The sequence below is a fragment of the Pelophylax lessonae genome, assembly GCF_965119305.1.
Source record: "Pelophylax lessonae genome assembly, chromosome: 2".
Taxonomy (NCBI): Eukaryota; Metazoa; Chordata; class Amphibia; order Anura; family Ranidae; genus Pelophylax; species Pelophylax lessonae.
Window position 1 is genome coordinate 213941741 of NC_138769.1, and position 25249 is coordinate 213966989.

At 43.6% G+C, this 25249-nt stretch overlaps 1 protein-coding gene across 1 annotated transcript in view; it reads right to left on the minus strand.

Moving 5' to 3' along the window:
• DIPK2B (divergent protein kinase domain 2B) overlaps nt 1-25249 on the minus strand; it is a 107052-nt gene that overhangs the window by 32380 nt on the left and 49423 nt on the right. Inside the window, exon 3 of the mRNA XM_082247430.1 lies at nt 4229-4402. Coding sequence (XP_082103556.1) covers nt 4229-4402 — 174 coding nt within the window. The remainder of the gene's footprint in view (nt 1-4228; nt 4403-25249) is intronic.

The following is a 25249-nucleotide window of genomic DNA, read 5'->3' on the forward strand; positions in this document are numbered from 1 at the left end:
TAAAATTTCCAGACGTTCCGATATTGCTCCTTGGTGATTTTAACAATGTTCTTGATGTTGCTCTTGATAGATTCGCTCCGCGCTCCGGGGGTCCCTCACTGCCTGGGGGTCCTACACCGTTCGCCCGGCTGGTGGGGGAACTCGGACTGACGGACGTCTGGAGAATGGCTAATCCGACAGAGAGACGTTTTTCGTGCTTCTCAGCTGCTCATGCGGGCCTTTCACGGATTGATCTGGGTCTGGGGAACAGTCGTCTCCTCCCTTTGGTGTCCTCGGCGGGCTATGGGCCGAGGCTGATCTCTGACCACTCACCGCTGTGGGTCCGGCTCTCTCTTCCTGAGAGTCGGGGTAGACCGCTATGGAAGCTAAATGCTTTTTGGTTGACGCTCTTCCCCAGTCCTGACCCCTTTCCGGCCATACTGACCTCCTTCTTCAACCAAAACCTCCATTCTACTGACATTAGGATTGTGTGGGATGCTGCTAAGGCTTATATGAGGGGGTATTTTATTGAAGTCATCAATGGGATCAAAACTGGGACCAGGGCCTGGGAGGGGACGGTTGTGGATGAGGTTGCGAGGGCGGAGGCTGCCTACATAGCCGATCCCTCGGAGACCTCTCGGAGGTCCTGGTTGGCGGCCCAATCCCTGGCGGGCACGGTTTCGCTCCAGAGGGCGGAAAATAAACGGTTCTTCTTACAGCAGCGGTACTTTGAGGAGGGTGAAACTACTGGCCACATGTTGGCGATGATGGTTAGAGCTCAGCAACCTACCACCTTTATCCCTGTGCTCACTGACCCTCAGGGTCGACAGTGGCATGCTAACGCTGATGTTGGGAGGGTGCTGAGCGAGTTTTATAGAAATCTCTATTCATCTAAGGTCACGGCAGGCTCTCAGGAAATAGAAACCTTCCTGGATGGCTGCGCCCTTCCGTCATTCTCGGAGGCGGACGCGGCCTCCTTGTGTGCTCCGTTGACGGAGAGCGAGATATACACGGCTTTGGGTACTGTTCCCAAAGGTAAATCTCTGGGAGCCGATGGGATCCCGTCGGAGGTTTACGGTAGATATGCGGAGCATCTAGTGCCTAAATTACTCCTGGTGTATAACTCTGCCCTCCGGGAAGGTAGGTTGCCGACGTCTATGATGGAGGCCATTGTGGTGCTCATCCTGAAGCCGGACAAGGACCCGACTTCGCCTGACTCCTACCGACCTATTTCGCTTCTGACGGCTGACGTCAAGATCTTGGCTAAGGTCCTGGCGTCCCGACTTTCCCTGCTTATCCATAAGGTGATACACCGAGACCAATCGGGATTTATTCCGGCGCGATCGACAGCTTTGAATCTTCGTCGTCTTTTTCTAAATCTCCAGTTGCCAGTGGATAATCCAGGAAATCGAGCGTTTTTTTCACTAGGTGCCGCTAAGGCATTCGATAGCGTGGAGTGGCCATACTTATGGGTGGTGTTACGCCGCTTTGGTGTGGGAGACTCTTTCCTTCGCTGGGTACAACTGTTATATTCGGGCCCCACGGCCAGATTGCGGTTTAATGGGGAACTGACGGAACCTTTTAATCTCTATCGGGGTACCCGTCAAGGGTGCCCGCTGTCTCCGCTACTTTTTGCCATGGCACTGGAGCCTCTTGCTGCGTGGGTGAGAGCATCCCCGGAGATTGTGGGGTTTCAGCGGGCGTCGCGTGCGGACGTTATCTCATTATATGCCGATGACACCCTTCTCTACCTAGGCGATACTCAGGATTCCCTGCGTTCGGTGATGTCCCTTATCGATTATTTTGGCTCACTTTCGGGATTCTCCATTAATTGGGACAAATCTGTGCTGATGCCCTTAGACCCCCTGTCCGCCCCACTTCCTCCGTGTGCATCCTCTGTGCGCATAGTGGATAGGTTCAAATATCTGGGCATAGTGGTGAATCCGACACCCTCGGATTATTTGACTCTGAATTTGGTGCCGCTGCTGCGGAGGCTCTGTACAAAATGCACTAGTTGGTGTAAACTTCCACTCTCTGTTGCTGGCCGCATTAATCTTATCAAAATGGTCTGGGCGCCCCAACTATATGTTTTTCATAATACCCCTGTGTGGATCCCCAGGCGGTGGTTCCACAGGATAGAATCTCAATGTCGGGAGCTGATATGGTGCAGGAAGGTGGCTAGAATCCGCCTGTCCACTCTCCAGATGGCAAAGGACGAGGGCGGATTGGCGGTGCCGAACCCCCGGGTGTATTTCCTAGCTTCCCAGGTCCAGCATATGGGGGGCTGGGGGAAACCGGACCCGCTCGATCCCATTGGGGCTATGTTGACTCTGGAGGGGTCGCCTGATCCTGTTCTGGTCCACCTGGAGGCTGGATTTTCGCACCTTCTGGCAGGACTGCCTACGGTGGCCCTGCTTAGGTTGGTGTGGCGCAGTGTCAAGAAGATGCTCCGGGTTGGGGGCTTCTTGCCTGAGACCCCCCATCTGGGATAATCTGAATTACAGAGAACTTCTGCCCCTGGAGGGGGCGGAGGCTTGGAGGGGGTGGGGGTCTGTTATATAACTCAACTGTTTCGAGGTGATGTTTTGAAATCCTTTCAGGATTTGCAGGAGGAATTTGGTGTGCCCCGTCAGTACCTCTATAGGTTTCTTCAACTCAGACATGCCATTGCTGCTCAGGCCCGGCTGATACCTTTGCGGCTCACTCCCAATAAACTCCTAACGGAGGTATTTCAGGCTAGCGATAAAAAGGGTATGATCTCTGATGTGTATGTTGCTCTGTTGAGTTCTCTCCAGGATCCAGCCACTCTTCCCGCCCGGGCGGCTTGGGAGGAGGACATGGGACCAATTGATGGTGAGCGGTTGGAGCTTTGCCTTTCCTCCATCCCTATGGTTTCGGTCTCGGCCTCTCACAAGGTTTCCCACCTTATGCTTTTTCACAGGGCTTATAGAACGCCTGTTCAACTTCACCGTTGGGGTTGTAGACCCTCCCCTCTGTGCCCGAAATGTAGCCAAGACCAAGGAACGTTGATACACATGATGTGGAGATGCTCGAAACTTTTTACATACTGGTCTACAATAATAGCCACGATATCCAGAGTGTATGCCTTTCAGCTGCTTCGTGATCCGCTGATTTGTCTGTTGGGGGCTGTGGAGGTGGAGACCCTGACTCCCAGCGCTCATGTGGCAGTTCTGAGGCTTCTTTATATTGCACGCAAACTGATAGCCAGACACTGGATTCCTTCTAGAGTCCTGTCAGTGGCACAATGGATTGCCCAGGTTAATAGTACCTTAATTCGAGAAAAGTTGACTTACCAACATAGGAAAGCGCTGAAAAAGTTTTATTCTATCTGGCAGCCTTGGCTGGATGATCCGGCCTTGGCTCCCCCGCAACTGGTCATGCAGAGGTTGTTTGAAGCTTAATTGTATGTGATTGTATGCTGGTTGGTAACTGTCCTTGGTGAAGCTCCCCTTCGCTTTCCTTTCCTCTCCTTCTCTCCCCTCTCCCTTCCGTCCCTGCCCCTTTCTCCTCTCCCCCTGTTGTCTCTTTCCCCGTTCTCTCCCCCCTCTTTGTACCCTGGCTTTTAACTTACTCCTGTTCTCAGGTTTACCACTTAGCTCCTTACTGTAGTAATGCTGCGATGTTCTCTGACTAGAATGTACTGTTTTATGCTCTGTGGTAATTGTGCATTCACAGTATCAATATTTGACAAAGACCCCCCCCTTTTTTTTTTTTTTGCCTTGTTCTTTATCTCTTGAATGTGTTGCAATCTATACCGTTTGTACGGTGTATGCACCTGTTTTGTTTTTCTTAAATAAAAGCTATTTTTCTTGAAAAAAAAAAAATATCCCAATTTGTGCCATAATTTCAGATAAACAAAACTCCAAATTTCGATAATCTCTATTAACATCTAATAACTACCCATGTAATTCCATTAACAGAGAAGTTTAGGATTTAAAATAAAAAAAAAAAAATACTCAACTAGGTGGATACAGTGTTGGATGCTGCATCTGTCCCTTGCAACTTTTAAGACCGAGGAACTATGGTCTACTAGAAACATTTATAAGAATTAAAGCCAAGAAAAATTGCGCAATTGCCCATATAATTTAGGTGTCAGCTTTCATTCTCTAACCAAGAAAAATAAAAGGCTGAATTGGGTTTAATATTACAAAAACTACTTCCACTTTTTACTTTTTTATGAGCAACACATTTGTATTACTCTGCCAAGAATAGATCATCTATTAATTACCTGTAAGACAATGGGATGAGCATTCACAGAAAGTGTGTAGAGCAGTCTCATTTTATCTTTTTCAGTTAGATGTGTCATGTACACACTGCCAGCATCAAACACTTCAGTGTAACGTCGTATTATTCGATCTAAGAGGCGTTGTGAGGGACAGCGAAGGAGCTGCACAGGTAGACCCTAAAAAATAAAAATTACCAAAATAAATATTTTAATTTTGCTCTCACAGTGGTATTGTGTACTAAAACACCTATAGGAATGTTACTTATATTTGCTATATAGCATGTATACTCTTTCCAGCTCCCGGACTTTGCATAAGTATCCACCCCTTGCCCTTTACCATATTTTTTAATGTTACAAGAGTTTTCATGGACATTTTAAATAGGCTATATGAATAAAAAGCATGTTTTCCTAATGGTTTGCAAATTAAAAAAAACCTGAAAGGTCTTAACTGCATATGTATTCTAATTCTGTGTTTTAACGACTTAAGCCCCGGAAGATTTTACCCCCTTCCTGACCAGGGGGTATTTTGCGATTCGGCACTGCGTGACTTTAACGGACAATTGCGCGGTCGTGCGACGCTGTACCTAAACGAATTTGACGTCCTTTTTTTCCCACAAATAGAGCTTTCTTTTGGTGGTATTTGATCACCTGTGCGATTTTTTGATCACGCGCTATAAACAAAAAAAGAGCGTCAATTTTGCAAAAATAACAATATTTTTCACATTTTTTTATATGAAATTCCCCCCCAAAAAAAAGTAAAAATCAAAACTTTTTAAAATCTTCGGCCAATTTGTTTTATGCTACATATGTTTGGTAAAAAAAATCGCAAAAAGCGTATTTTGATTGGTTTGCGCAAAAGTTATCGCGTTTACTAACAAAGGGAAAGATTTTTGTCATTTTTGTTGTTTTTTTTTAACGCGTAATGGTGGCGATCTGCAATTTTTTTTGCGGTACTGCGACATTGCGGCGGACAGATCGGACCCTTGACTGACATTTTTGACACTTTTGGGGTTACCAGTGACATTTCTACAGTAATCAGCGCTAAAAATATGCACTGTTACTGTAAAAATACACTGGCAGTGAAGGGGTTAACTTTATTTGAGAGGGAGGGGCTGTGTGTGTCCCTAGGGGCGTGATTCTAACTGTGATTGGCTGTGGCTTGAGGTGTAGTTACACTGATCAACGGTTCTACATAGTAGAACCGTATGATAAGTGTTTCTACACAGGAAGAGCTGACAGGCAGCTTGTTTACACAAGCTGCCTGCCTTTCTCCCTCTCCCCCGCTGATCGCTGAGTGACCAGCGGATATCGGGTCCGCTGGTCACACGCGCGGGGGGGTCCGTGACCGCGCGGGAGCGGGAGCGCGCCGCAGGCGGCGCGCGCTCGATCCCCAGACCCTCCCAGGCTAGTGACGTACCAATACGTCACTCTGCTTGTGAGGGGCTGACCGCCGCCGTATATAGTCGTGTGGCGGTCGGCAAGTGGTTTTAAACATATAAATAAACTTTGGTACCTTCACATAGGTAGTTGAATGGAGTCCACATGTGGTAAAGTATCACAAGATCTCAAAATAAATAAACCTGTTAAAAAAAGGCTCCAGAGTTTGTTAGAGCCAATATCTAAGTCAGAATCATGGCACTAGCCAAGTGTGGGGTAAAGTTCTGCAGAAACACCAGTTACAGTTGTGTTATAAAAGCATGTCTGAAATTTGTAACATTGCCTGGAGCATTATTTAAGCTTATCTTATCCCCAAAATTATTTAAGCTTATCTTAACCCCCCAAAAATGTTGTATATATATATATATATATATATATATATATATATATATATATATATATATATATATGCATCTCATAAAATTAGAATATCATCAAAAAGTTATTTTATTTCAGTAATTCCATTCAAAGAGTGGAACTCATGTATTTTGTATAGATGAGTTACACACCCTTGGTGGTATATTTTAAGCATTTCTTTCTTTTAATTTTGATGATTACAGCTTACAGCTAGTAAAAACTCCAAATTCAGTATCTCAGAAAATTAAAATGTTACATTAGACCAATAAAAAAAGGATTTTTAATCCAGAGATGTTGGCTTACAGAAAAAGTATATCCATGTACAGTATAGTATGCACGCAATACTTGTTTGGGGCTCCTTTTGCATGAATTACTGCATTAATGCGGTGTGGCCTTCAGCTCATCTGCATTGTTGGGTCTGGTGTCTCTCATCTTCCTCTTGACAATATCCCACAGATTCCCTATGGGGTTTAGGTCAGACGAGTTTGCTGGCCAATCAAGCACAGTGATACCATGATCATTAAACCAGGTATTGGTACTTTTGGCTGTGTGGGCAGGTGCCATGTCCTGCTGGAAAATTAAATCAGCATCTCCAAAAAGCTGGTCAGCAGAGGGAAGCATGAAGTGTTCTAGAATTTTCTGGTAGAGGGCTGCGCTGACTTTGGACTTGATAAAACACAGTGGACCAACACCAGCAGATGACATGGCTCCCCAAATCATCACTGACTGAAAACTTCACACTGGACCTCATACATCTTGGATTCTGTGCCTCTCCACTCTTTCTCCAGACCCTGGAACCTTGATTTCCAAATAAAATGCAAAATTTTCCACAGTCAGTAATGATTTGGGCAGCCATGTCATCTGCTAATGTTGGTCCACTGCAATATGTCGCCAACTTGTTCATTCCATGCCTAGAAGACTTGCTGCTGTCCTTACAAATCATGGAGGTCATACAAAATACTAGATGTTGTAGTTTTTGTTGTGAGTTGTATTCATTTTTGCATCAACTAATTTGAGTAAAGTGAAGATTTTGTGATCTAAGTTATATTATTAACCTTACTTTTATATAATGCAGCTAAACATATGTTTTATAAAACTCAGTTTTGTCAAAATCTTGGAAATGGTTCTCGTGTCTATTGAGATATTTATTAAAATTGTACTGAGCACTGTATATATATACATATATAAATATATATATATATATATATATATATATATATATATATATATATATATATATTCTCTTTAATTTGATATAATTTAAAAAACATTTATTAAGTAATGTAGAGAACATGGCACATTCACAATTCTAATGATCAGGTAAGAGGGGATTTTTCAGTAAAGCAGTCAGGAATCCAATGATAACTCCGAAGAAGCTGCTGAGAACCACAGCTCCAGTGAAAAAAATTGTGCAGGAAAAAAGCAACTATAACCCAGATTCTGCACAAAGGCTTTATGGTAGTGTGAACAAAAGAAAGCCATATCATATCACGTTTGTAGTTTGCCAGATTGTATGTGGAACCTGGCATATGTGTAAAAAGTTTGTTTGGCCTGATGTGCCAAATCCGAATTTTACTTATTACAAAACACCAGTAATGGAGGAAAGTCAATGCTGCTGATTACCCTAGGAACAGCATCCACACAGTGAAGCATAGTGGTGGCAGCACCATGTTGCAGCCTTGGCTAGTCAGGATAAAGGGCAACGTAAATGGAGCCAAACACTAGTGAATTCTGTAAGAAAACTTGTTGTAGGCAACAAAAGACCTGAACAGAGGGCTACCATTCACCAGGACAATGACAAACCCACAACCAAGGCTACACTGAAGTGGTTTAAAAATAACAACCTGAATGAACTAAAATAGCTTAGTTAAAGCCCACTCTAATCAAATTAGAAAGCTTTACCAAGACCTGGAAAAATAACTGTTCACCAAATATCCTCATCTAACCTGACAGGACATTTAATCAAGCAAAATAGAAAAGCAGGAGCTAGATGAACAAAGCTAGCAGAGATGTATCCCAACAATAATTGCAGCCAAGGATGGTTTTGTTAAATATTGATCGGAGCATAAATTCCCTCTGAAATCCAAAAATCTCACCAGTACAAATTCCCCTCTGCTAAAATCCCACCTCCCAGCAAAAAATCTCTCCCCCAATCTCCCCTCGGAGCACACATTCTCCCCTTCCTGAATTCTCCTTCTAGCACAACCCCCCACCTAGCACATATACACCTCCACATATCCCTCCTCCTATCACAAATGCCTACCAAATCCACCATTCTAGTGCAAATCCCCCATTCTAGCACATATCCTTATCCCCCAAAATTTCCTCTCCTAGCTCAAATCCTACCACCTAAATCCCCCCGCCTAGCACAAATACTCTCCCCCCAAATCACCCCTCCTAGCACAATTCCTCCTTCTTATAAATCACATTTCCCCGCACAAATCATCTACCCAGAAATACCCCTTCTTAGCAAAATTCCCCCTCCCAAATCCTCCTCCTAGCACAAATCCTCTCCCCCCCATTCCCCATTCTAACAAAAATCTTCTGCCCCCCAAATCCCCCCTCCCAGGACTAATAGCACAAATCTTCTCCCTGCTAAATCCCCCCAACCCTAGCACCCCTCTCCCACCTTCCATCACAGAACCTCCCTCAATCCCTCCTCCTAGCACAACCCTCCTCCCTTTCCCACCTCCCAGCAGAAGTCCCCCCCTATACAGATCTCTTCTCCCAGCACACCATCCCCATTGCCCACCCTAAAACAAATCCCCTTCCTCCTCCCCCATATCCCCCCACAGCTCAAATTCTCTCATCTCCAGCCTAAATGTCTTGTTTACTCGCCCGACCCCATTTTGTTCCTAGTACTATTTCCATATCCAGGAGAGCTGCATTGGCAGTGGGGAGGAGCTGGGGGGGGGGGACACGGCCTGCACCTCCTCTCCAAATTTGGCTTGCTACTTACAGCACTAAAGAGACAGTTAAAATGGCCAATTTACTACCACCATCCCAGGGGAAACCCAAAATGTTACATTTAGAGGAATGATGCATAAGGACATGTTTCGTGATGGTAGCAGGATCTTCTCTGATGACCAGAGTGTCTCTGATGCTCAGATTCCTGAAAATAGGAGCAATGGTGGTGGTGCTGCCTCAAGGCTGTTTTTTAGAGGGTTTAAAAACCATGTTGTACAGGCCCAGCTGTAATTAGCATTCACAGGCAGTGCCTGAACCACTTGATTACTGACTACATTATCCCAGGCTGATGTGGATAATCTCAACTCTTAAAAGCACATAGACTGTTGGGTGCCCAGGCTGGACCACTGGTATTGCCTAAAAGGCAGTTTACTTAGAGGGCCTTCAGCACAGCAGGAGGTTTTGTTAGAGAACGGCAAAACAACCATCCCCTGACAATGTGAACCCCTTCACTTTTTTTTTTTAAACCAGTATTGGATTACCAATTAATACAAAACCCCTTTTACTAATTCTACAAAATACAATTTTCCTTAAATGCTGCTAGATAAATACTGTGTTGTTCCCTGAAATTTGTGGTCTGTTCTGGTGCTCCAGCATTGTAAATGTACCACACAATGTTTCTGGAGCTAGCCCTCAGCTGCCATATTTCAAATGCTGCTGTAGTGTAAACCCTGCATTGCATATTGAAGTTTGCAGCCTATTCATGCGTTCCAGAAATGTAGACATGCCATGGTATGTTTCTCAGCTGTCAAAATTCTACTGTTTACTGCAGGGTAAATACTGCTTTATGTGTCTCAAAATTTGCAGCCTCTTCCAGTACTCTGGCACTGTAGAAATTCCACACAAGGCTTCTACAGCTAGAAATCAGCTGCTAAATTTCTAATGTTTGCTGAGGCTCTTTTCTCTCATATAATACATTCTAATGTTTATTTCAAAATAAAAACTGCCTTTGCTTATTCAGACTGCTTACATACTGTCTAGCAGCTATACAATTTTTTCTGGCTATTGTCTCAAAAGTATTCACTCTAATGTTTATTTCAAGACAAAACTTTCCTTGTCTCTCCTTCATACATTGTGGTCTTACCAAACCAAGCTGCTTACATACTGTTCAGCCACTGTACAATATTTGTGGCCATTGTCTCTCAAATAATACAGTCTAACATTGAATTCAAGATAAAGCCTGCCTCCTTTAATGCTCTTATATTTGCAGCCTAACCAAGCTGCTTACATACTGTCACGCCACTGAACAACATTTTTGGCTATTGTCTCTCTGATAATAACTAGGGATGATCGAACGGTTCGGGTCGACCATCGGTTCGACCCGAATATTGACTGTTCGAAATTCGGCCGAATTTCGAACTTTTTGCTGAAAAAGTTCGAAATTCGGCAACCAGAACCGACCAAAATGCAATGGGACAGGAACTGGACTTTAAAAGCCTGTGTACCAGAACCATCAGTAAAAGCCAATTGAGGGGGCAGGAGGATGCTAGGAATGTGATTGGAGTGACTAGGGGGTCCAGAGGCCAATCAGTAGTGAATACGCCCCCCAGTATATAATATAGCCCCGCCAAATCTCTAGCATTGTAATACAGGGACGTGGAAGAGAGTGGAAGCAGTTCTGTTACTCCTGCTTCAAAGTGTCATTTAGTAATTATTAGTGTGAGGACAGGGATATCTAGTGTAGTTATGGTACTATTTTCCACTATAGTTAGATTTAATAATCTAGTTTCTGTAGGGAAAGTGTTAAGTGTCAGGGTGACTGTAGTGTAGTGTAGGGTCAACTGACTCTGACTGCTATGGCAGGGTGACCAAACCCTTCCATGTCAGGGTGACCGCTATAGAAAAAAGATTGTTTCTATTAGAATTGCTTCGCTACTTTCACACCTGGCCATTTTTGTAGCAGGCGTTTATTGGGCTTTTTTGTGGACGTCTTTGGAGGCAGGCATGACATCTGAACTTCTGTGTAGGGGTATATATACACACACACATATATGTATATATACACATACACACATATGGGTGTGAAAGTAGCAGAACTCTATGCCTGCGCTAATGAAATAATTAGCAGGCATAGGGCTACGCTCCTATCACACCTATATGTGTGTATGTGTATAAATACATATAAGTGTGTGTGTATATATACCCCTATACAGAAGTTCAGATGTTATGCCTGTCTCCAAAGAGTAAGACGCCCAAAAAATTGTTAAAAAAAAACGCCTGCAACAACACACCTGGGCGTTTTTGTCGCAGGCGTTTTTTGGGCGTCTTTGGAGGCAGGCATGACATCTGATCTTCTGTGTAGGGGTATATATACACACACACACATGTATGTATATATACACATACACATATATAGGTGTGAAAGTAGCAGGTGTGAAAGTAGCAGAACCCTATGCCTAACATCTGGGTGTTTTTGTTGCAGGCGTTTTTTGGGCATTTTTTGGGCATTTTTTGGGCGTCTTTGTAGGCAGGCATGACATCTGAACTTCTGTATAGGGGTATATATACACACACACTTATATGTATTTATACACATATAGGTGTGATTGGAGCGTAGCCCTATGCCTGCTAATTATTTCATTAGCGCAGGCATAGGGTTCTGCTACTTTCACACCTATATATGTGTATGTGTATATATACTTACATGTGTGTGTGTATATATACCCCTACACAGAAGTTCAGATGTCATGCCTGCCTCCAAACACGTCCACAAAAAAAGCCCTATAAACGCTTGCAACAAAAACGGCCGGATGTGAAAATAGCGGAGCCACTATCCTGCTCTACTGCAATTCTAATACAAACAATCTTTTTTTTTTCTGGTTCTGGACATGCTACAGAGCTGAAACTTCACAGGTACACTTTTTAGACCCCCCAGACACCAAATCCAAATAAATTTCATTTTTTTTTCAATAATTTTTCAATAGTTTTTTCAATAATTGTCTCTCTATCAAAAATGACAATGTTTAAGAACTTTTTTTTGTGTGAGTAATGACCCAGAACCCTAGGCACTTTTTAGGGGCATTTATTGAGTTTTAGGGCGTCAAAATTGTGTTTTTTGATTACCGAAGTTCGGGTCCCATTGATTTCAATGGGGTTCTGAAATCGGGGCTGAACTTTCGGGAATTTCGGGTGTTCTGGTCGAACCGAACTTTTCAAAAGTTCGATCATCCCTAATAATAACTTTAGTTTTTATTGCAAGATAAAATCTGCCATGTATTTTTTTGATTTGCTAATACCTGGTGCCTGGCAGTGTTAATTTTGCCATCAAGTTTTGATTTAGTTTTAGTCATAGTCTTTTGACTAAAATGCAGCTTTAGTTTTAGTCGTATTTTAGCCATCTGCATTGTTTTAGATTTCGTAGACTAAAATCAAATGGGTTTATTTACATTGCAATGCATTATTTGAGCATTCCTCTAGTATTTCCAAACTCCTGGAGTAAAAATCTAATAACATGTTATTATTTAAATTATTAAGGTTTATGTACATGCACTACAGATGCAGATTTAGCCGTTGGAATATATAATGTCTTTATAAATAAAACCAAGTTTCTTTACAAGAATATTGTTTTTTTGACAAACCAGAGTGCAACTTAAATATATAAAAAAAGAATGTCTCATTGTTGCCCATCTAGTGCACCTGTTTTTAATTTCATTAACATCAAAGCAGCTGAAACTGATTAACAACTCCCTCTATTACTTAACTGACCAGATAAATATCCCAGGAGTTGAATTGACTTGATGCTATACTCTGATTAAAAAGTGTTCCTTTCATTTTTTTGCGCAGTATACTATTAAACTGTTGCTCTTCTAAACCATTTTCTGCAAAGTTGAGGGTTTTAGCTTTATTTTAATTTTTTAAGAGTAAAGTTGTCTTTCCTTTTAGATTTGTTGTGGCTGCTACTTCCACCAATCAATTCTTGTCTTTTACTGCTAGATAAAAAAATAGAGGCTGCTCATTTTTACCGCACATACCTAATCTTTACATATTGAATGTACTAATTTTATTAGTCAATTTCAAAATGTATTTATTTATTTAATAATTTTTTTCACATTTAGTAGACTATTTTTGTTGGGTTTCTGGTATTTATACAGCAGCTAACATCTTACAACAGCATTTTATTCCACATGCTCTGCAATAAATAAAAGTGTTTCTCTGCAAACAGAAATAGTTGTGCTCTAATTGATTGCTACACATGTTATTTGCTGTTAGGTGTGAACTTTCTCCTTCCAAAGTAAGCATTAACAAACTGACTGGAAATGTGTAAAAAATCACAGTATTTCACCTTTTTAATAAAATGTTCTATTTTTAAAAGTCCTTAGACTCTGACCATGTCATAACTAAAGTACTTAGAAAATTTCACATTTTTAAATAAAAATTCGATTTGCTTTTTTTTTTTTTAGCTTTTTCCTAGTTTCCAGGGATTGTCTTAAAGTGATATTAAAGTCTTTTTTTTGTTTAAAAATAACAAACATGTCATACTTATCTGCTCTGTGCAGTGGTTTTGCTCAGAGCAGCCTGGATCCTCCTCTTCTTGTGTCCCTCGCTGGCACTCCTGGCCCCTCCCTCCTGCCGAGTGTTCATTCAGACTCATAGCCATTCATTCAGTCATTCAGACTCATAGCTGCCCCCTCTCTCTCCTCATTGGCTCATTGACTTTGATTGACAGCAGCGGGCACCAATGGAGCCTGCTGCTGTCTCAGCCAATGAGGAAGGAGTGTCCCGTACAGCCAAGACTCTCATGCAAAATCGCTGGATGGAGATGGGGCTCAGATAAGTGTTAGGGGGTTGAGGGGGTCCGCTGGACACAAACATTTTTTATCTTGAAGTAGAATTATAGGCAAAACTTTTTTTATTTCATTTTGGATGGAGTAAGAGAGGGTTATAACCCCTATCAGTTTATTTTTTTGCTGTCTGTGTCCCATTGGGGAGATTTCCTTTCAATTCCTGTCCCATAGCCAAAACAGGAAGTGAGGGAAAATCCCAGCAAATTATATGAATCCCTTGGGGACCCCCATGTCACCCAAACTAGTGTCCCCATTGGAAAATTTCCCTTCTATTACTTTTGTGGGGCCAACCAAAATTTGGGGTTGTCTTTTACTTTCATTTTAGATGATAATGGTAAACAGGGCACAAAGAGAGGGTAAATCTCCCTAACAGACAGCACTAAAAACCTGACAGGTGTTCTAATCCCTCTCTACTCTGTCCAAAACTAAAAAAACATTGACTTTAGTTATACTTAATGCAAAGAATACATTAAGATAAAAAAAAAAACCTTCTGCATTTAGAACCACTTTAAGTTAAAGCTTCCCAAAAGGGTGATCTTTTGTTAAAATTGAGCTTGATTTTGAGAGATCTGCCTGTGGCTGTTATTACTAAAGAATCATTTTTTTGCTTTTCCCATGCAGGGCAAGGCAAAAGATTTTCTTTAGAGACCCTGTCGCCAGATAATTAATTTCAACAACAATATTCCTGTGTGCATTTGAAGTCAAACTTACTATCTCAATCATCATTGACAATTTGTAATCCTTATGCTGCTAGTAAATCAATAGGAAAGCATGGCAAATTTTCTTGTTTGAAAATTATTATTTTTTTTTTTTACATTTCTTTAGTTATTTGCTGGTATGCAGACCAAGGCAACAGATCTTATACATTCCAGGAGTCTTAGGGATGGGAGGGGAGGAAAGGCTTTCTCAGCTTAGAACACCCTCCGGCCCACATGACTGAGGAACAGGAAGTAAATGCTACATAAATCATCTGCCCTTTCTCAAAATGGCCACAACTATTGATAGGGGGTGTTTTTCAAAGTGATTTCTCAGCAAAATAAAATATGCAGACATGGATAGATGGCTGAGTTTGCTTTGCATATTAAAAATGAATTAAAAGATCTTGAGAGGGCCTGGTGGTTGGAATGCACAAAATGTATGATATGCATATTCTATCTTTTGTACATTAAAGTGATTGTTCAGTCTCGTTTAAAAAAAAAAAAACCACAAACATGTTATACTTACCTGCTCTGTACAGTTGGTTTTGCACAGAGTGGCCTGGATCCTTTTCTTCTCAGGTCCCTCTTTGTAGTCCTGGCCCCTTCCTCCTGTTGAGTGCCCCCACAGCAAGCAGCTTTTTATGGGGACACCCAAGCCAAGTCACAGCTCCATGCATCCATTCAGACACGGAGCTGCAACCCAGCCCAGCCCCGCCCCCTCTCATTCCTGATTGGCTGACTGAGTTTGATTAACAGCAGTGGGAGCCAATGAGGAGGGGAGTCCCGGGCAACTTAAGTGACATTCTATAGTATTCTTCTTCGCTACTTCCCCAGCAGCTACATAAAAGGTTGGGAGTTGTAAAAAGAGGGGCTGAGGTGCTTGGCTAGCACAGACAGTGGTTAGATACTCTCAGAAGAGGAAAGGGCTATGATATGCATGGAGGGGTCATGCTAGGGAACTGACTCTTTCTGGATTAGTTACATTTGCTAGCAAGGTAAAAGTCATATTGCAAGTGAATAAAAACTATTGTGTCTCACATTGTACCCCAAAGGTTGGTTGTACACAAATCAATTGATAGATCAACTTGTGTACAACCAGGGTACCCATATACGGATCAAAATTTCAGGGGAGGAGCTAAAGACATCATGGCGCAAAAGTGAGCAGACTGCCAATTTGTGGGTTACCAGGAACACTGATTCGTAAGGGGAAACATTACTTTTTATCTGAAGTACACCAGAATAGTGCACATTTTAATTGCCGCTATACTGACCCTGGTTAAAGGGGAAGGTGCATTGGACCTAAAATATTTTAAGTTTATAGGTTCATAGTTTGTGAAATTTACTGAACGGGATATGTGGATATAGAGGAAATAAGGACACTAACAAAAGTGTATGGTGGACTAATCATATTAATGCAGGACTCACTTTATATATTGTTTATTTATTTTCCTATTTTATATTTGATATTATCATTATTTGATTTGTTGGATTCTGGGTATACCACAATTGATAACTTTAAAGGGTACTGTGAGGCACTATTTACCTACTGAAATATTCTCTGGGGAATTGTCACAACACAGCCTGGACTCAGAATCAAACTGCAAGTATCAGCACTCGCACTGTTCAGTGCAGCACTAAGTACTGTCCACTCCCACCACCAGAGGAGAAGATGATGAACCCGTGACTTCATGAAACTGGAAAGAAGACTCTTGGATAAATAGGATTATAAAAGGAAGGGCTAGTGTAGCACCACCCCTGCAGGAACTGCTGGTAACTGGCTCTCCTCCTGCACAGCCAGGCAACATGCATTCTCTGCTTGCATCCAAACACAAGAAGTCAATCCCTTGGCTTTGTTTTTATGTTTTATTAGGGGTAATGATTTGGATGGGTGAAAAGATGTATGGGATGTCCATCTTGAAGAAAGATAAACAACAGGGACAGCTTCCTTCCTCTGGAGCTCTCAGCCCCTCTTGAAAATAGAACAAAAGCTTGAGGTAAACTGCATGCAGGAGTGTATCCTCTCCTTGTGTAAATCTGTTTCCAGCTACACTGCTTGCAGGCACTACCAACCCTCCTGGCTCCTCTGAAGATCTTCCAGGGAAGGTAATAAAAGGGTTAAGCACAGTGCTGTCCTTTTAGAAAGCTTGCTACATGTGACAGTCCAACCCCTTCTATGTCCCTGGGTGTGCTGATATACTCACACTATCCTTGCTCCCACTGCTTTTCAGGCAGAATTCCATTCAAACCGCTCTGCTGATCGGGTCCCCCTGAGCCAGCCTGACCCCAGCCTGGAGCTAGGGTCTACCCTAGACCTAGAAGACCCCTCCTAGTCCACAGGCAGTCTCCTCATCATCTTCCACCCGATTCCTCTGCTGGCATGCCTCATTCATGTTTAAGGGCTGGCTTAGCCACCCTGCCATGCCCACTGCCTGGGGATTGGCCAAGTTCCCCAAAGTATGCAGCTCAACCCTCCTGGCTCCCACCCACTATGTTTTAGAAATGTCTCCAAAATTACAGAATCAGGGGGAGGCACCAGAGACCTGCCTGTATGAGCCCATCCAGCCTGACCTGCAATGTACCCTGACCCAGATTTTCAGACTCACAACTACCATAAGTCAAATAAATGTGTCTGTACTTCAACACCAGCACACTAGATGGTGCTACACTAGGAAATATCTTGATAACTATTTATGCTGAAAGACGCAGTGCCAGGACAGACAGACAGTCAGTGAGAAATGGGATTTGACCACTCATTGGGAGACCTGTAGTCACCAAAACATAAGGCAAGATAAACAATGATAAGACTGCAATCAGTAAAGTATAGTGATTTGTTGCCAGAAACAACAAGGATGCAGCCTAACTATAGTGATCACCAAACCATAAATCAGTTAACAGTCTGGAAAGAGGGAACACAAACCAGTGTTAACTAAAAAACAGGCAAAAAATAAATAGGATAGAAAAAAAAATTATAATAGGAATAGGAGACATCTTAGTTTATGTATCACTGTATGTGTCGATACTTTTCCATTATCTAGGATCCATTATTGATATTATCTGACTGAGAGGGACAATTTACATGGTTCTTGATTGGGTATTGTGAAATCTGCCAATGGTGAACCCCCATCCTTAGAGCCAGTAAGGAGGTGGAGGGGCATGGTTTTGATATCTGAATCAAGGTCAGCTTTCTGCAAGAAGAAATATCGCCGTTGATATTAAAGAAGCCCTCTCACCTTTCTCACATAACTACAGTCTGTACAGTCGGAGGGCCAAATATTGTTGTGTTGCCTACACCAATATTGTGTGGAAGTGTAACTTGAGGAGCTGCAGATCTAGTCTGAGAATGGGAGTGGGCAACTGAATGGAGGGAAGAAGAATACATTTTATCATGACAGTAAGGTTTATTTTTTTGTTGGTGTGAGTTAACTTTCATAGCGTGGTATGTAAAGCAACTGAAGATGAGTCACATGACTGCATTGAACTGGAGGAATTTTAAGATGGAAGCATGCATCAGCTACTGTGGGGGAAGTCTGAGAAGACAAATAGAGGACTGAAATTAAAGAGGAGCTCCAGTCATATTTTTACAAATTTAAAGTCAGCAGCTACAAATACTGTTGCTACTGACATTTATTAAACAGACACTCACCTATCCCGGATCCAACGCTGTACTCACCCCTGCCATTTTCATAGAAGGTAAGGTTGAATAAAGACAATAGTCCATCCAGTTTCTCCACCTCTTCTGTCCCAGTCGCTGACATCTTACCTGTGGGCACCCGGCTGTGACATTTTCACAGCTGGGTGCCCACTGCCCCTGCATGAGCCATGCTGTGGATAGTGAATGGTCCCAATGTCTTCTGGGACCTGTGACATGTCCCAGTAGACTGCAGGAAAAAGAGGGGAGGGAGGAGAACTTCCCCTTTGATCGCCTAGGAGGTCGGAGCAGAAGTGGGGGTGGCTACCTGTCAAAACCAGGTACCCCACCAAAAAAGTGCTATTTATGCAAGAGGAGTAAAGGAGGGGCTTTAAAGCGGAACTTTCCTTTTTGGGTGGAGCTCTGCTTTAATCATAGAAATTGATGAGACTCTTCTAATGTGGGTGACAAATAATGCTAGCCCTATTCTTCCACAGTGGATTTGTGGGGGAATTTGCAGGGAGTTGAGGGAATGCTTCTTTGTTCAAGTTCCCAACAGATTCCTGAATACCCTCTACAACATTTTTTTTTTTTTTTATCACATTAACAGAGATGATAAAATATAAGGCTACAAGATTATTACAGCTGACACAGATCTTTTTATCCTAAAATGAAAGATTGCATTGGTTATTATTAGTGTTGAGCGAACACGGACTGTATTATTCGTGTTCGTACCGAATAATTGGATTTTTTGTACCCGAACACGGACACGGACACTTTACTGTATGTTCGGGTAAAAATCCGTGTTCGGTCGTTTTATTTCCGGGTTTTGCATGCTTTGGCGCTCTTTTCATGGCGGGCTTTCAACAGCCAATCAACAATCGTTTAACTGGTGTGCCTTAAGCCATCCCAGCCATGCCTGCAAATGTCTCAGTAGCTGTGATTGGCCGTCTGAAGCATGTGACCAAGTCTTTATAAGTTCGAGGCAGCCGCAGCGGCGTCATTATGCTGCTTAGATTCAGGGACAGAGCACACATCAACGTGCTGGCTGCTGATTAGGGAAAGATAGGCAGGAAAAAACCATTTGTGTCCGGATAGAATTGAGGGACAGGTCGGAGTGTTTAGGCAGGGCGAGTTGTAGGCATTTTAGGGATAGAGTCTGCTGAATTATAGGGTCAGTGTCTTCTACAAACTACAATCGATATTGCTGTGTGGGGGGTGGGGTCTGCACTCAATCCTGATCTACGATCTCTTCTCAATCCTGTTAGGGACAGAGTCTGCTGAATTTTAGGGAAACTGTGTTCTACAAACTACAATCGATATTGCTGTGTGGTGTGGGATTGGAGATAGGCAGGTGTCAGTGATCCACATCCATTTTTCTGTGTGTGAGCTGCAGTGAACACAATCTTTTTGGGCTGCAGTGAACACAATCTTTTTGGGCTGCAGTGAACACAATCTTTTTGGGCTGCAGTGAACACAATCTTTTTGGGCTGCAGTGAACACAATCTTTTTGGGGTGCAGTGAACAAAATCTTTTTGGGGTGCAGTGAACACAATCCTTTTTGGTGTGCAGTGAACACAATCTTTGTGGGGTGCAGTGAACACAATCTTTTTGGGGTGCAGTGAACAAAATCCTTTTTGGGGTGCAGTGAACAACATCCTTTTTGGGGTGCAGTGAACACAATCTTTTTGGGGTGCAGTGAACAAAATCCTTTGTGGGGTGCAGTGAACACAATCTTTTTGGGGTGCAGTGAACACAATCTTTTTGGGGTGGAGTGAACAACATCCTTTTTGGGGTGCAGTGAACAAAATCCTTTTTGGGGTGCAGTGAACAAAATCATTTTTGGGGTGCAGTGAACACAATCTTTTTGGGGTGCAGTGAACACAATCTTTGTGGGGTGCAGTGAACACAATCTTTTTGGGGTGGAGTGAACAACATCCTTTTTGGGGTGCAGTGAACAACATCCTTTTTGGGGTGCAGTGAACACAATCTTTTTGGGGTGCAGTGAACACAATCTTTGTGGGGTACAGTGAACAGAATCTTTGTGGGGTGCAGTGAACACAATCTTTGGGGGGTACAGTGAACACAATCTTTGTGAGGTGCAGTGAACACAATCTTTGTGGGGTGCAGTGAACACAATCATTGTGGGGTGCAGTGAACTCAATCTTTGTGGGGTACAGTGAACACAATCTCATACTTCTGAAGGTTTGAGGGTGCTGCCTGTTCCATACTCCCCCTACTCCTCATCTAGCCTTTTAGGGGTACAAACAATAGTAATTGGGGCCTAGTGTGGTTGTGTACGTGTGATATACATACACTTTTTTGGGATCATATTTTCTATTCCGCTATTTAATCAAAAACCTTTGGGGATCAGTTAAATTGGGGGATAGTCTGTGTTGGTACGTGTGAGAGAGATCCACCTTTCCAAGTTGTTGGGGTTCATCTCATACTTCTGAAGGTTTGAGGGTGCTGCCTGTTCCATACTCCCCCTACTCCTAGCCTTTTAGGGGTACAAACAATAGTAATTGGGGCCTAGTGTGGTTGTGTACGTGTGATATACATACACTTTTTTGGGATCATATTTTCTATTCCGCTATTTAATCAAAAACCTTTGGGGATCAGTTAAATTGGGGGATAGTCTGTGTTGGTACGTGTGAGAGAGATCCACCTTTCCAAGTTGTTGGGGTTCATCTCATACTTCTGAAGGTTTGAGGGTGCTGCCTGTTCCATACTCCCCCTACTCCTAGCCTTTTAGGGGTACAAACAATAGTAATTGGGGCCTAGTGTGGTTGTGTACGTGTGATATACATACACTTTTTTGGGATCATATTTTCTATTCCGCTATTTAATCAAAAACCTTTGGGGATCAGTTAAATTGGGGGATAGTCTGTGTTGGTACGTGTGAGAGAGATCCACCTTTCCAAGTTGTTGGGGTTCATCTCATACTTCTGAAGGTTTGAGGGTGCTGCCTGTTCCATACTCCCCCTACTCCTAGCCTTTTAGGGGTACAAACAATAGTAATTGGGGCCTAGTGTGGTTGTGTACGTGTGATATACATACACTTTTTTGGGATCATATTTTCTATTCCGCTATTTAATCAAAAACCTTTGGGGATCAGTTAAATTGGGGGATAGTCTGTGTTGGTACGTGTGAGAGAGATCCACCTTTCCAAGTTGTTGGGGTTCATCTCATACTTCTGAAGGTTTGAGGGTGCTGCCTGTTCCATACTCCCCCTACTCCTAGCCTTTTAGGGGTACAAACAATAGTAATTGGGGCCTAGTGTGGTTGTGTACGTGTGATATACATACACTTTTTTGGGATCATATTTTCTATTCCGCTATTTAATCAAAAACCTTTGGGGATCAGTTAAATTGGGGGATAGTCTGTGTTGGTACGTGTGAGAGAGATCCACCTTTCCAAGTTGTTGGGGTTCATCTCATACTTCTGAAGGTTTGAGGGTGCTGCCTGTTCCATACTCCCCCTACTCCTAGCCTTTTAGGGGTACAAACAATAGTAATTGGGGCCTAGTGTGGTTGTGTACGTGTGATATACATACACTTTTTTGGGATCATATTTTCTATTCCGCTATTTAATCAAAAACCTTTGGGGATCAGTTAAATTGGGGGATAGTCTGTGTTGGTACGTGTGAGAGAGATCCACCTTTCCAAGTTGTTGGGGTTCATCTCATACTTCTGAAGGTTTGAGGGTGCTGCCTGTTCCATACTCCCCCTACTCCTCATCTAGCCTTTTAGGGGTACAAACAATAGTAATTGGGGCCCAGTGTGGTTGTGTACGTGTGATATACATACACTTTTTTGGGATCATATTTTCTATTCCGCTATTTAATCAAAAACCTTTGGGGATCAGTTAAATTGGGGGATAGTCTGTGTCGGTACGTGTGAGAGAGATCCACCTTTCCAAGTTGTTGGGGTTCATCTCATACTTCTGAAGGTTTGAGGGTGCTGCCTGTTCCATACCCCCCCTACTCCTCATCTAGCCTTTTAGGGGTACAAACAATAGTAATTGGGGCCTAGTGTGGTTGTGTACGTGTGATATACATACACTTTTTTTGGATCATATTTTCTATTCCGCTATTTAATCAAAAACCTTTGGGGATCAGTTAAATTGGGGGATAGTCTGTGTCGGTACGTGTGAGAGAGATCCACCTTTCCAAGTTGTTGGGGTTCATCTCATACTTCTGAAGGTTTGAGGGTGCTGCCTGTTCCATACCCCCCCTACTCCTCATCTAGCCTTTTAGGGGTACAAACAATAGTAATTGGGGCCTAGTGTGGTTGTGTACGTGCGAGATACATACACTTTTTTTGATCATATTTCCTATTCCGCTATTCAATAAAAACCTTTGAGGATCAATTGAATTGCGGGATAGTCTGTGTCGGTACGTGTGAGAGAGATCCACCTTTCCAAGTTGTTGGGGTTCATCTCATACTTCTGAAGGTTTGAGGGTGCTGCCTGTTCCATACTCCCCCTACTCCTCATCTAGCCTTTTAGGGGTACAAACAATAGTAATTGGGGCCCAGTGTGGTTGTGTACGTGTGATATACATACACTTTTTTTGGATCATATTTTCTATTCCGCTATTTAATTTAACTGGGCCTCCATGCGAGACCTGTGTGCCTTGTTGCGCTGTTTTGAGTACTCCACCAACATGGCCAGTGGCAATGACGCCGTTCTCAGCTTAACTATCCCACTTCTATGCCTCCTTGAAAAAACAATTCGGGCGATGATGGAAGAGGATGTGGCACAGGATGAGGAGGAGGAGGAGGATGAAGAGGTAACATTTCCAAGGCTTTCAGGGCAGTCATTCGCAAGGGGCTCCGAGGGTGGGTTCCTGCACACGCAAACGCCAGGGACGCAATTGTCCAGCAGGGGCACAGTTCTGGAGGATGAGGAGGATGAGGAGGAGGAGGAGCTGGAGGAGGAGATGGAACCATGTTCACAGCAGGGTGGCACCCAGGCCAGCTCATGGCCATCACTGGTGCGTGGCTGGGGGGATACAGAGGACACGGACGATACACCTCCCACAGAGGACAGCCTTTCGTTGCCTCTGGGCAGCCTGGCACACATGAGCGATTACATGCTGCAGTGTCTCCACAACGACCGCCGAGTTGCCCACATTCTAACTTGTGCTGATTACTGGGTGGCCACGCTGCTGGATCCCCGTTACAAGGACAACGTACCGTCCTTAATTCACTCACTGGAGCGCGATCGCAAGATGCGCGAGTACAAGCGCACGCTGGTAGACGCCATGCTGCTGGCATTCCCATCTGACAGCGGGGCCACAGTGGAAGCACAAGGCAGAGGAGGAGGAGGAGGAGGTCGCCAACGCAACCAGGGCACCGCCAGCACCTCAGAAGGCAGGGTTAGCATGGCCGAAATGTGGAAAAGCTTTGTCAGCACGCCACAACAAACAGCAGCACCAGCAGCTCAGATGGAACGTCTTAGCAGGAGGCAGCATTTTACCAACATGGTGGAGCAGTATGTGTGCACACGCCTACATGTAGTGAATGACGGGTCTGCCCCCTTCAACTTCTGGGTCTCCAAATTGGGCACATGGCTTGAGCTTGCCCTTTACGCCTTGGAGGTGCTGGCGTGCCCTGCAGCCAGTGTATTATCTGAACGGGTATTTAGCACGGCTGGGGGCGTTATAACAGACAAGCGCAGCCGCCTGTCCAGAGACAATGTGGACAAGCTCACGTTCATTAAAATGAACCAGGCATGGATCCCATGGGACTTTTCCGTACCTTATGCAGAATAGCAATGGATACCGACCTTACCCACCCATTGTTCCATTTTTGCTCTTTCTCACTCTTTTGGGGTGTACCCTCATTTAAAATTTTTGAAAAGAAGCAGTGTTGGCTACCTCGTCCTCCTCCTCAGGGCCAGATTAATGTAGGGGCTATTGGAGCTGCAGCTCCAGGCCCCTACCTTTTATATAGGCCCCGGGTTGGCCATATTCACTGTTACCGCTCTTCTGTCACTTGTAAACACAGAAGTCTGGCTTCTATGCTCGCTTCCCCAGGCAGCACCCTCAGAACCTCCCCACACAGCGTGAAGGCCGGACAAGGAGGGACAGTTGGCGATGCATGGATGTGTTTATGGGCTTCAGAGACAGCATCCCATGTTGAATTAGGCATGCATGGCTGCACCCTTCCTCCTCTGGGTGCATGGCAAGGCACGGCCCTTAAGGCCCTTCAAAATCCTCAGCACCAAGCCCATGATGCTGTTAATCCGGCCCTGGTCCTCCTCCACCGCCGCTTCCACCTACACCGCCCATAGGTGTGCGCAGCCTATTGCATTAAGGTGTGCACCCCAAAGTTGAAATACACATGCATGTGTTTGCCAGCAGGGAGAGTAATGTATCGGGGCCATGTACCTGTAGGCAAGGAGAAATAGAGCAGAGCAGGTCCCAGGGAGATCTTTCCCATCTCCTCACTGGCAATGCTATGTGCCCTAGGTGATTAGGGTGTGCCCAGGCACACCCAGCACACCCTGTGCGCACGCCTATGTCACCGCCACATCCACCACCACCTCAACCTCCCTCCTACTCCATATGGGCCTCGTCCTTCAGAGATGAAGAAGAACATTGTTTTATTTTTCTGTTTTTTTTTTGTTGTTTTAAGTTATTTCCCTATCCACATTTGTTTGCAGAGCACTTGCCATGCTCTTAATTACGTTTTGCTGCCATTTGCAGCACTCTAGCCCTTTCCTTTGGTGTTTTAGAGCCATTTTAGTGCCTTAAAGTTCGGGTCCCCATTGACTTCAATGGGGTTCGGTGTCCGGGAAAAGTTCGGTAAAAGTCCGGGACACGGACCCGGACTTTTTTTTAAAGTTCGGCCGAACCCGTCGAACACGGACATCTAGGTGTTCGCTCAACCCTAGTTATTATATTTCTACAAGGCCGAAGTATATTATCTAAATTGATAAAATACCTTTGGCTTTAGCCCAGAATTACATAGGGGTAACTTTGTTCCCCTTTTAATACTGATAACTTCATATGTGGCAATATCTGCTTTTAGGGATGAAGTGTATAGTGACAAAAATGCATTCCCCTAAATCCTTCTTCCCTCCCACATCATTATGCTATAAAAAAGTTTTTGTTTTTTTGTTTGTGTTCGGTTTTTTTTTTCTTTAT